Here is a 13,385-nt window from a genome sequence, read left to right as displayed (position 1 = left end):
CACGGCACAACATTCTCAAGACCCGACCACACACCATAACATTCTCAAGTCCCGACCACACACCGCACAACATTCTCAAGACCCGACCACACACCGCACAATATTCTCAAGACCCAACCACACACCGCAACATTCTCAAGACCCGACCACACACCATAACATTCTCAAGATCCGACCACACCGCACAACATTCTCAAGACCCGACCACACACCGCACAACATTCTCAAGACCCGACCACACACCGCACAACATTCTCAAGACCCGACCACACACCGCACAACATTCTCAAGACCCGACCACACACCGCACAACATTCTCAAGACCCGACCACACACCGCACAACATTCTCAAGACCCGACCACACACCGCACAACATTCTCAAGACCCGACCACACAGCACAACATTCTCAAGACCCGACCACACCGCACAACATTCTCAAGACCCGACCACACACCATAACATTCTCAAGACCCGACCACACAGCACAACATTCTCAAGACCTGACCACACAGCACAGCATTCTCAAGTCCCGACCACACACCGCACAACATTCTCAAGTCCCGACCACACACCGCACAACATTCTCAAGACCCGACCACACACCGCACAACATTCTCAAGACCCGACCACACACCGCACAACATTCTCAAGTCCCGACCACACACCGCACAACATTCTCAAGTCCCGACCACACACCACACAACATTCTCAAGACCCGACCACACACCGCACAACATTCTCAAGACCCGACCACACACCGCACAACATTCTCAAGACCCGACCACACACCGCACAACATTCTCAAGACCCGACCACACCGCACAACATTCTCAAGTCCCGACTGCACAGCACAACATTCTCAAGACCTGACCACACAGCACAACATTCTCAAGACCCGACCACACAGCACAACATTCTCAAGACCCGACCACACACCGCACAACATTCTCAAGACCCGACCACACCGCACAACATTCTCAAGACCCGACTGCACAGCACAACATTCTCAAGACCTGACCACACAGCACAACATTCTCAAGACCCGACCACACAGCACAACATTCTCAAGACCCGACCACACAGCACAGCATTCTCAAGACCCAACCACACACTGCAACATTCTCAAGTCCCGACCACACACCGCACAACATGCTCAAGACCCAACCACACACCATAACATTCTCAAGACCCGACCACACAGCACAGCATTCTCAAGACCCGACCACACAGCACAACATTCTCAAGACCCGACCACACACCATAACACTCAAGACCCGACCACACACCATAACATTCTCAAGACCCGACCACACAGCACAACATTCTCAAGACCCGACCACACACCGCACAACATTCTCAAGTCCTGACCACACACGGCACAACATTCTCAAGACCTGACCACACACCATAACATTCTCAAGTCCTGACCACACACGGCACAACATTCTCAAGACCCGACCACACACCATAACATTCTCAAGTCCCGACCACACACCGCACAACATTCTCAAGACCCAAACACACCGCAACATTCTCAAGTCCCAACCACACACCGCACAACATTCTCAAGACCCAACCACACACCGCAACATTCTCAAGTCCCGACCACACAGCACAACATTCTCAAGACCCGACCACACACCGCAACATTCTCAAGTCCCAACCACACACCGCACAACATTCTCAAGAACCAACCACACACCGCAACATTCTCAAGTCCCAACCACACACCGCACAACATTCTCAAGAACCAACCACACACCGCAACATTCTCAAGTCCCGACCACACAGCACAACATTCTCAAGTCCCGACCACACACCGCACAACATTCTCAAGACCCAACCACACACCGCAACATTCTCAAGTCCCGACCACACAGCACAACATTCTCAAGTCCCGACCACACACCGCACAACATTCTCAAGTCCTGACCACACACGGCACAACATTCTCAAGACCCGACCACACACCATAACATTCTCAAGACCCGACCACACAGCACAACATTCTCAAGACCTGACCACACAGCACAGCATTCTCAAGTCCCGACCACACACCGCACAACATTCTCAAGACCCGACCACACACCATAACATTCTCAAGACCCGACCACACAGCACAACATTCTCAAGACCTGACCACACAGCACAGCATTCTCAAGTCCCGACCACACACCGCACAACATTCTCAAGTCCCGACCACACACCGCACAACATTCTCAAGTCCCGACCACACACCGCACAACATTCTCAAGACCCGACCACACAGCACAACATTCTCAAGACCCGACCACACAGCACAGCATTCTCAAGACCCGACCACACACCATAAAATTCTCAAGACCCGACCACACAGCACAACATTCTCAAGACCTGACCACACAGCACAGCATTCTCAAGTCCCGACCACACACCACACAACATTCTCAAGTCCCGACCACACACTGCACAACATTCTCAAGACCCGACCACACACCGCACAACATTCTCAAGACCCGACCACACACCACACAACATTCTCAAGACCCGACCACACACCGCACAACATTCTCAAGACCCGACCACACCGCACAACATTCTCAAGACCCGACCACACAGCACAACATTCTCAAGACCTGACCACACAGCACAGCATTCTCAAGTCCCGACCACACACCACACAACATTCTCAAGTCCCGACCACACACTGCACAACATTCTCAAGACCCGACCACACACCGCACAACATTCTCAAGACCCGACCACACAGCACAACATTCTCAAGACCCGACCACACAGCACAGCATTCTCAAGACCCAACCACACACTGCAATATTCTCAAGTCCCGACCACACACCGCACAACATTCTCAAGACCCGACCACACAGCACAGCATTCTCAAGACCCGACCCCACACCATAACATTCTCAAGACCCGACCACACACCATAACATTCTCAAGACCCGACCACACACCATAACATTCTCAAGTCCCGACCACACACCGCACAACATTCTCAAGACCCAACCACACACCGCAACATTCTCAAGTCCCAACCACACACCGCACAACATTCTCAAGACCCAACCACACACCGCAACATTCTCAAGTCCCGACCACACAGCACAACATTCTCAAGTCCTGACCACACACGGCACAACATTCTCAAGACCCGACCACACACCATAACATTCTCAAGACCCGACCACACAGCACAACATTCTCAAGACCCGACCACACAGCACAACATTCTCAAGACCCAACCACACTGTACAACATTCTCAAGACCCGACCACACACCACACATCATTCTCAAGACCCGACCACACAGCACAGCATTCTCAAGTCCCGACCACACACCGCACAACATTCTCAAGACCTGACCACACACCATAACATTCTCAAGACCCGACCACACAGCACAACATTCTCAAGACCTGACCACATAGCACAGCATTCTCAAGTCCCGACCACACACCGCACAACATTCTCAAGTCCCGACCACACACCGCACAACATTCTCAAGACCCGACCACACACCACACAACATTCTCAAGACCCGACCACACACCGCACAACATTCTCAAGACCCGACCACACACCGCACAACATTCTCAAGACCCGACCACACCGCACAACATTCTCAAGACCCGACCACACAGCACAACATTCTCAAGACCCGACCACACAGCACAGCATTCTCAAGACCCGACCACACAGCACAACATTCTCAAGACCTGACCACACAGCACAACATTCTCAAGACCCGACCACACACCATAACATTCTCAAGACCCGACCACACACCATAACATTCTCAAGACCCGACCACACAGCACAACATTCTCAAGACCCGAGCACACAGCACAGCATTCTCAAGACCCAACCACACACCGTACAACATTCTCAAGACCCGACCACACACCGCACAACATTCTCAAGACCCAACCACACACCATAACATTCTCAAGACCCGACCACATACCATAACATTCTCAAGACCCGACCATACAGCACAACATTCTCAAGACCCGACCACACAGCACAACATTCTCAAGACCCAACCACACCGTACAACATTCTCAAGACCCGACCACACACCACACATCATTCTCAAGACCCGACCACACAGCACAACATTCTCAAGACCCGACCACACACCATAACATTCTCAAGACCCGACCACACACCACACATCATTCTCAAGACCCGACCACACAGCACAACATTCTCAAGACCCGACCACACAGCACAACATTCTCAAGACCCGACCACACAGCACAGCATTCTCAAGACCCAACCACACACCATAACATTCTCAAGACCCGACCACACACCATAACATTCTCAAGACCCGACCACACAGCACAACATTCTCAAGACCCGACCACACAGCACAACATTCTCAAGACCCGACCACACAGCACAACATTCTCAAGACCCAACCACACCGTACAACATTCTCAAGACCCGACCACACACCACACATCATTCTCAAGACCCGACCACACAGCACAGCATTCTCAAGACCCAACCACACACCACACATCATTCTCAAGACCCGACCACACAGCACAACATTCTCAAGACCCGACCACACAGCACAGCATTCTCAAGACCCAACCACACACCATAACATTCTCAAGACCCGACCACACACCATAACATTCTCAAGACCCGACCACACAGCACAACATTCTCAAGACCCGACCACACAGCACAACATTCTCAAGACCCGACCACACAGCACAACATTCTCAAGACCCGACCACACAGCACAGCATTCTCAAGACCCGACCACACAGCACAGCATTCTCAAGACCCAACCACACACCATAACATTCTCAAGACCTGACCACACAGCACAACATTCTCAAGACCCAACCACACAGCACAGCATTCTCAAGACCCAACCACACCGTACAACATTCTCAAGACCCGACCACACACCGCACAACATTCTCAAGACCCGACCACACAGCGCAACATTCTCAAAACCCGACCACAAACCGGAACATTCTCAAGACCCGACCACTAGGGGTCGACCGATAATCGGCCTGGCCGATATATCGGGCCGATATTCTGCATTTTTATGGTTATCAGTATCGGCCATAATTTCCACCGATATGCCGATAACATGCCTTTTTGCAGCCATTTCGTTCCTAACGCGACCGTCACTGCACGTCCTTTCCTGCACTCGCCTCTCTGAGTTCAAGAACACGGTCCCGCCCACCACAACATCTGATTTGTTGTGAACTGTTTCAAGGCGGCCGTATGGGCACTCGGACAGAAGCGGCACAAGGGATACAGCCAATCAACATGCATAGCTAACCGCTGTGAACTGTTTCAAGGCGGCTGTATGGGCACTCAGGCAGAAGCAACACAAGAGATATAGCCAATCAACAGCTAACCACTGTGAACTGTTTCAAGGCGGCCGTATGGGCACTCGGGCAGAAGCAGCACAAGAGATATAGCCAATCAACAGCTAACCGCTGTGAACTGTTTCAAGGCGGCCGTATGGGCACTCGGGCAGAAGCAGATCCCACTTCAAGGTAAGGACACGCTGCTTTTGCTGCAATAAGTCACAAACACACAAGTTGCAAAAGCACAACATCATTATATGTTTACATTCTTCATCTACTACTCATTAAAATTGTCCATTTTCATCTGTGTAGCCAGGCAAACTTAGCTTACGGAAGGAAGCACTTGAATTAGCCTACAACCAACTAGTCTTGCTGAAACTACATGTAATGTTGTCCATAGTAAGCAGTCCCCAGCATAACATAGGCTGCAGTCATTTTTAAATCCCCGTCTGGAAACGTTGTGAATGTGTCAGTTTTTCTACTCGAACAGTAGAATGACAGCCATACAGAGAGGTGGTCAAGGGAAGACGAAATAAAATGTAGTGTTTGTGTTCTGTAGGCTAGCGCAAGCCTACTGGCTATTTGTTATGGTGATGAGTAAACTTCATGGCGTGACTCGTGCTCAAAAAACGCATTGCACTTGTATATGTTAGGTAACTTTATAAAGTGCGATTTGAACATTTAAACAAGCCAGGTGTGATATGGTGCTAGTAGGCTATGCAATACTGTAGGGAGTTTGTCAGGACGCTTGTTGTGGGCTCAGTAATTAATTGTGTCGTGGATGTGCACTTGCTTGGATAAACGGTAATGAACGAAATACATCAATTAAACTCTTGCGCAAGTGATTCTCCTCGCTAGCGCTTCTGATTCGGAAAGCGATATACTCTTAAAGGAGCAGAGCCATAGATGGTTACTTGTTAAGTTGTTACATAATAGGCAGTAATAGCCTACTTTATGTTTGATTTTACTTTTTAAAAAATGCTGCAGGCAGCTCCCTACACTTGATTTGTTATTTAAAAAATACTTGAAGTTGGTAAGTCTTACTTAGTTCTTAGTGTAAAAGAATCCAGAGTGTATTTTCATTTATTTTCCACTGAAAATGGTGAGCTGTAATATAGTAGGGAGTGATTTATTTTTTTATTGGTGAATATTTATTTTATTTTATTTCTCATTTTATTCTAACTAATGTTTGACTTTATTGAACAAATGCTGCTGGCATCTCCCTGCACAAAATTTCATGTTCAATTTTACAATTAAACATACATTTCATGGATATGAAGGTCTGCGTCAGTTTAATTTCATATGAATTATAATGTTTACATTTATCGGTTGCACATATCGGTTATCGGCATCCCAATTCCATAATAATCGGTATTGGTATCGGCCCTGAAAAAAACATATTGGTCGATCCCTACCGACCACAACGTAACATTCTCAAGACCCGACCACACACTGTAACATTCTCAAGACCCGACCACACACTAATATTCTCAAGACCCGACCACACACCGTAACATTCTCAAGACCCGACCACACACCGCAACATTCTCAAGACCCGACCACACACCGCAACATTCTCAAGACCCGACCAAACACCGTAACATTCTCAAGACCTGACCACACACTATAACATTCTCAAGACCCAACCATACACCGCAACATTCTCAAGACCCGACCACACAGCACAACATTCTCAAGACCCAACCACACACCTCAACATTCTCAAGACCCAACCACACACCTAAACATTCTCAAGACCCAACCACACACCTCAACATTCTCAAGACCCGACCACACAGCACAACATTCTCAAGACCCAACCACACACCTCAACATTCTCAAGACCCAACCACACACCTCAACATTCTCAAGACCCAACCACACCCCTCAACATTCTCAAGACCCGACCACACACCTCAACATTCTCAAGACCCAACCACACACCTCAACATTCTCAAGACCCAACCACACACCTCAACATTCTCAAGACCCGACCACACAGCACAACATTTTCAAGTCTCAAACACAGACCGTAACATTCTCAAGACCTTATCACACACCTCAACATTCTCAAGACCCGATCACACACCTCAACATTCTCAAGACCTTACCACATACCCCATGCAACTCCCCTCTCAAGAACTGTATGCTACGCAGCATATTCTCATATTCTCAAGGCCCAAACGGATGCCACGATATTCTCAAGACCTGACTGTACACTATAGCAGCCTTAAGATCCAACCGTACACTATATTCTCAAGACTTGACCATATAATGCAGCATTCTGAAGACCAACAAGGTTCTTCAGACCTTACTCCACTCTAAATTCTCAAGACCCATCTTTATACCACATTATCAAGATCTCACCATACACAACATTCACAAGACCTGACTGTAAGCTTCGTTTCAACATCCAAACACACTGCAATATTCTCAGGACCTGACCGTATTCTCATGACCCACCAATCCTCAACAACATTCTAAAAACCTGACCATATGCTACATTCTCAACACCCAAATCTTTGGTACATTCTTAAGACCTGACCACCATGTACTGTACTGTGTGTGTGTGTGTGTGTGTGTGTGTGTGTGTGTGTGTGTGTTTGTAAATCGGGTTTTGACACAGGACAGCAGAAACTGGGACATTGCAGCAGGATACTCAGCAGTCCTCTGCTTCCCTGAAGACAGAATCAGCTTGCATTCACACACACACACACACACACACACACACACACACACACACACACACTCCTGCAGTACAAGTTTGTAAAACAGGACTAGCTGTTGAACTTGCAAAAGCAGTAGAAGAGAGAGGATCTCTTGCTATATCAAAGGCAAGCATGATTTCCTCAAGCCATTCCAGGTCATGGATGAACAGACATGATGTCATCAACTGTCCTATGATGTCATTAGTGTGTGTGTGTGTGTGTGTGTGTGTGTGTGTGTTTGTGTGTGTGTGACTCCTGGGCAGCCAGAAGCATCATTCAGATTGCTGACAGGAATGTTGTTGACTCGCTCGGCAGTTCAGGGCATAGACTCATGCAAATTGTTTTTTGGCTCAATCAAAATACTCCTAATGGATTGTTTGAATAGCTGGGAAGGATGGGCAGATTGATACCAACATACCGATAGACTCGAGCCTCAAATAAAAAAAAAAACTCTTTTTAACTTCAAGAGAGATACAAAAGAGAGGCTGGTGATGGAAAGACTGTTTATAGCTGCTATAACAAATGAGAACAAAACACAGATGTAATTATAAATCGATAAGCATGATGTGTCATTCTTTGCATAATAATAATAATAATAATAATAATAATAATAATAATTTGCTGTGCTATAAGAGCAAAAAAAATTTAGCATGTGCCATTTTAGAAAAAATAATCAACTGCACTTTCCTATAACATCACACCCCAGTGCTTTATTCCTTACTTTAAAAAAAAAGTCTTACTCCATAGTAATGTCGCCAGTGTTTTAGAGTAAGTAAACACACACACAGACACACTTGTCCATACCATGGTTGTTTTTGTTGTGTACAGGTGTGTAGTGGTTCTTGTTGCTGCGTACAGGTGTGCTGTCTTTCGGTGAGCCATCCATGGTCGCCATGTTCTCCTGCTCGTAATGTGAGGCAGGGACAGGACCCTGCTGCCGGAGGATGTCTGCCAGAGCCCTGAATGGACAAGAAAGAGAGAAATAAACATTCTGGACTTATTTACTCGGGTTAAAGACATTCTGAGAGGTTCAGCTAACTCATAAAGCCGCTCTCTCTCACACACACTGTATTAATTAGACAGACATATTTCCACCAACGTTCCAGAACCTTCTAAGGAAGTACAGAGTTGAAGAGTTGTCCTGAAGGACATCTCCACAACATCTTAACAGGTTCCAATACAGCTTTTTATAGTAACTGCCTGCATGCGAGTGAATGAATAAATAAGAACAGGGCATAGAGGTCACACATACAGGACAATCGGTAAACAAGAAAAAAAAATAAAATAAAGCTGGATTAATGAAGGAAAGAAGGACAGATTAAATAATAAAAGAATGAAAGCGGAAAGAAAAGCTAAAGTGGTGGAAATGGTGGAAACACACCTATATTGTAGTTCCAGAAGATAGTGCGTGCACACACACACACACACACACACACCTGAGGCAATCAGAGTGACTCAGGTTACAGGATTCATGCCCCCAGATACGACTTTTACAAACACACTCCATCAGCACTATTAAATTAACACACTCCAAAACTCCAACACACAGCCTGTAAATGGGTTTAAACTCCATTAACACAACACCACACTACGGTAACAGAGGCTCAGGGGACACACTCACACTGAAACACACACACACACACACACCATCCTTGCTTATGAAACACTTTTGGTGGCTTAGAAAAAGACAAAAATGGAGGTGAAACTGGGTGACCTCGTTTGGACACTTTTTTCGGATCCAGCTACGTAGTGCTGAGTACAAGCATGTGACCTGAACTCTGTGCTCACTCTTCTCAAACAGAGGTCACCAAACATCGTAGTAGTGGAAGTCACCAAGGAAAGAAACATCAACAAAACCAAAAGACTCTTTAATTTGCGCTAGCAGCACTAGTTAATTTGCGCTAGCGCAAATTGTTACTCTCACTCAGGATTTTTCTACTTTATTATTATTATTATTATTATTATTATTATTATCTTAACATTTTTAGGATGCTATTTCTCCTGCAGTTTTCAACCAATCACCAAATTTCACACGCAGAATACCTCTGCAATGAATTACATTGCTGTGACTTTTGGTGCTGATCTGGATCACTGATCCAGAATGATGCATGAAAAATGGGATTTTTTTTTTCAAACACTTATAACTCCATCAATTTTCATGATTTTTTCAATCAGTTTTTTTTATTTTGTTTAGGGTGGCAGGGTGTAACTTGTCCTCTTTATGGTTTGCACTATATCATGAGATATCCAACTCAAGGACACAAAATGAACTTCACCTTGACCTTCAATCAACAAAGGTCAGCTAGCACAAATTACTGTGACTGTCACTAAAGTCTCTATCTCGTCTTCTTTACGGATTAAGATCCAACACTACAGCAGCTTACACAGAGACTTCAGTTCTGAGTGTTTAAAGGTCCCATGGCATGAAATGTTCACTTTCTGAGGTTTTTTAACGTTAAAATGAGTTCCTCTGACCTTCTTAAGTCACCCCAGTGGCTAGAAATTTCATAATGTGTAAACCAAACTATGCCCAATATTTGAGAATGGCGCATCAAAACGGCGCGTTGAGAAGCTCTTCCCTTGCCAACGTCAGCAAGGGAGATGATCCCCACGCCCCCCCTCTGGATTCCCACCCACTGTATGGATTGCCCGCCCAGCTCAAAAGTTGCCACCAAACATGGAAGTTGCGCTGTACATGGATGTGACAACACAGAAAGGAGTCTGTTTTTACTGCCGACGGGAGAGCCCCTGAAGACGCAGTGGCTTAATTTTATTTACTCCAATAATACACCGTCGAGTCTACCTAAGACGGTGTATGTTTGTCGGAAGCATTTTCCTGGTGAATGCTTCCACAACTTGGGACAGTACAGGGCAGGTTTTGCACATCAACTGTCACTGAAGCCTGGGTCCGTACCAAGCATCCCTGCCGCATCAGCCACAAACACCGAACAAGTAAGTGTATAACTGTTAAGTCGTTTTGCCGTGTTTTAAAATCGGTGCCACGTTAGCCTTGCAATGGCTACATTAGCTGTGCAGCTAACCGCTTCCTGCAGTTAGCCAGGTACTCTGCACTACAAAACCAAAAAGCATGCAGCATGCTCTGTTATAATAGCCAATCAAAACAGTTTTTACAAAGACACCCACATTCTTTTTTTAAGTCACTCGTTCATTTTATTTGTTTGTTTGTTCAGTAAAAACCCAAACATTTGATGAATTTATTTTATTTCCTCACGTCACACCTTAATGATGTCAGCGTGCGGTATTTTTCCCTTCGTGGTTTGTTCCTTCTCTCTCGCCAGAGTAAGACACCCACATCCGCTTGTTCTGACCCACTGGAGGTAGCGTCACAGTGCTGTTAGCCAATCAGAGGTAACACGTTTACATGTCATGAATATTAATGATAAGACCCGCCCCCACCCTCTACCCTTCCCCGCCTCCTGCTTCTCATTAGCAAAACGACGCACTGGGAAAAGCGCTGAAATGGGGCTTTCTCCCAGGAGGCTATATCTACGTGCCGAGGGTTCATTTCGAGAAAGGCTGCGGATATAACATCCGGAAACCTCCACGAGCCCGTTTAAAGCATCAACAAACCACCATGCCATGGGACCTTTAACTCCTTGAGGTTTCAGTAAAACGACCTCAAAGTTACATAAACAAGCACTGTATGGATGGAAGCAATCAATGAGACACAAAACTGGGCTTCAGTCCAAACTTCTGAACTCAGGAGTATCGCTCTCAGCATAAAGCAGAGGATTTTGTGTGCTTCCTAGTAGGGGTGGGTGATTTAAAAAAATCGCAACTCTAGAAGACATAATGATACATGATGCAACGAGTGAACATGTTAGTCGACTGGTCTATGCAAGTGTTACTAATGGGTTCTTTATATGGTCATGATATTTTTGCTTTCTAAAGATGTTTTGATAAAACTTTCAAGAGTTCTCTACTTGGAGAAGATAACGGCATATTCAGCATAACTTTCTACACACCACTGCAAAGTTTCCCCTGTATAGATCTCCAGTCCTGAGCTCCTACTGTAACCCTCTGAGACTAAAACTTCAGATGAGAGACCATGAGACATGCATTGCCCAAGGAGGAGGCCATTTTGGCTGCGCAAGAGGAGCCTGAAATGGTGTCTTAAGTGTGTCAAAGTCAGAGTGAGAGCAAGAGAGAGAGACTTTGGGACAATATATTAATAGTTTTCCCCTTCCAGTAAGAGGCCTTTTTTAACAGAAGTTCTGCTCCCATGTAAGCGACCTGGTTTTCTGTGGCCTAGTTGGCCGAAAGAGTGTGAGAGAAAGTGTAAGAAAGAGATTAAGAAAAAGAGAGAAGAGAGAAGCGGGAGAGAGAACTCCACTTCTCTGCCTTTATCTTCACACAGAGCCAAGCTCTGTGGGACTCAGATAATCACTGGGAGTCTTTTCCTGCCAGGTTGCATAAATGAAAAAGTAGTACAGAAAAACAAAGTTCAGGTTTTTGCTTAAACTTCCCTCAAGGCTGAAACCCCGAAGGTCACAGTCAAAGTTATTTCATGCGTCACTTCAGGACACCTACAGATACCCAGCCCTGCCCTCAGAAATTTGCACTAGAGTTCTGCTACCAGGTTGTTGTTTTAGGAAATGCCCCAAATACTTTGGCCAGGGGTTATTTTATATCTTTATTATCATTTTTTTTATTTATATGATGTCATTCTCAAAGGCTGAGCATAATTCTGAAGAATACAGGAAGGTGATGGGTATGGAGAGAGATGCAAATTTGAGATAGGCCTTGGTGCAGAACCAAACATCTAAGGGGTTCTTAGACGTTCCTTAGCTCAGCCCCAAACCCACACAACACTATACAACACAAAACAATGCATTTAACATACTTATCCAGGTGGTGAAACACACTGAGTTGTCTCTATCCCTTGTACTTTTGGTTAAACACCACCCAGATAGCAGGAGTTGTATCTGGACTGACACTGTTCTGCAGTGAGGGGTATTTGGAATTTATAGTAAGCTAACTAGGAAGAAGGTAGAGCTTCAAACATGGTCTTTCTCCAAAACTTCACTTATTTCATAATGCAATTAAACACTGCCCTCTATCTAACAAGAACAAATACCAAAACTACACATCAAACATCTATAATTACCACTGTTTCCTCATCAAGCATGAACATGCTCAGCCAAACATCAACATCAATCATAAAAACATTTAAGACCCACAACAAGAAACATCAATGTTAATAAATACATGACACCTACAGTCACCAGCAAACACCAAGAAACACCAGCATTCACCACCAAGAAACACCAGCATTCACCACCAAGAAACACCAGCATTCACTACCAAGAAAC

At 45.7% G+C, this 13,385-nt stretch overlaps 1 protein-coding gene across 1 annotated transcript in view; it reads right to left on the bottom strand.

The window, feature by feature from the left end:
- LOC132870608 (protein shisa-6-like) overlaps nucleotides 1-13,385 on the bottom strand; it is a 191,829-nt gene that overhangs the window by 158,310 nt on the left and 20,134 nt on the right. Inside the window, exon 2 of the mRNA XM_060904316.1 lies at nucleotides 8,857-9,011. Within this exon, the coding sequence (XP_060760299.1) occupies nucleotides 8,857-9,011 (155 nt within the window). The remainder of the gene's footprint in view (nucleotides 1-8,856; nucleotides 9,012-13,385) is intronic.

Source organism: Neoarius graeffei, chromosome 22 (genome assembly GCF_027579695.1).
Source record: "Neoarius graeffei isolate fNeoGra1 chromosome 22, fNeoGra1.pri, whole genome shotgun sequence".
NCBI classification, from domain to species: Eukaryota; Metazoa; Chordata; class Actinopteri; order Siluriformes; family Ariidae; genus Neoarius; species Neoarius graeffei.
This window is presented reverse-complemented; position numbering and strand designations above follow the sequence as displayed.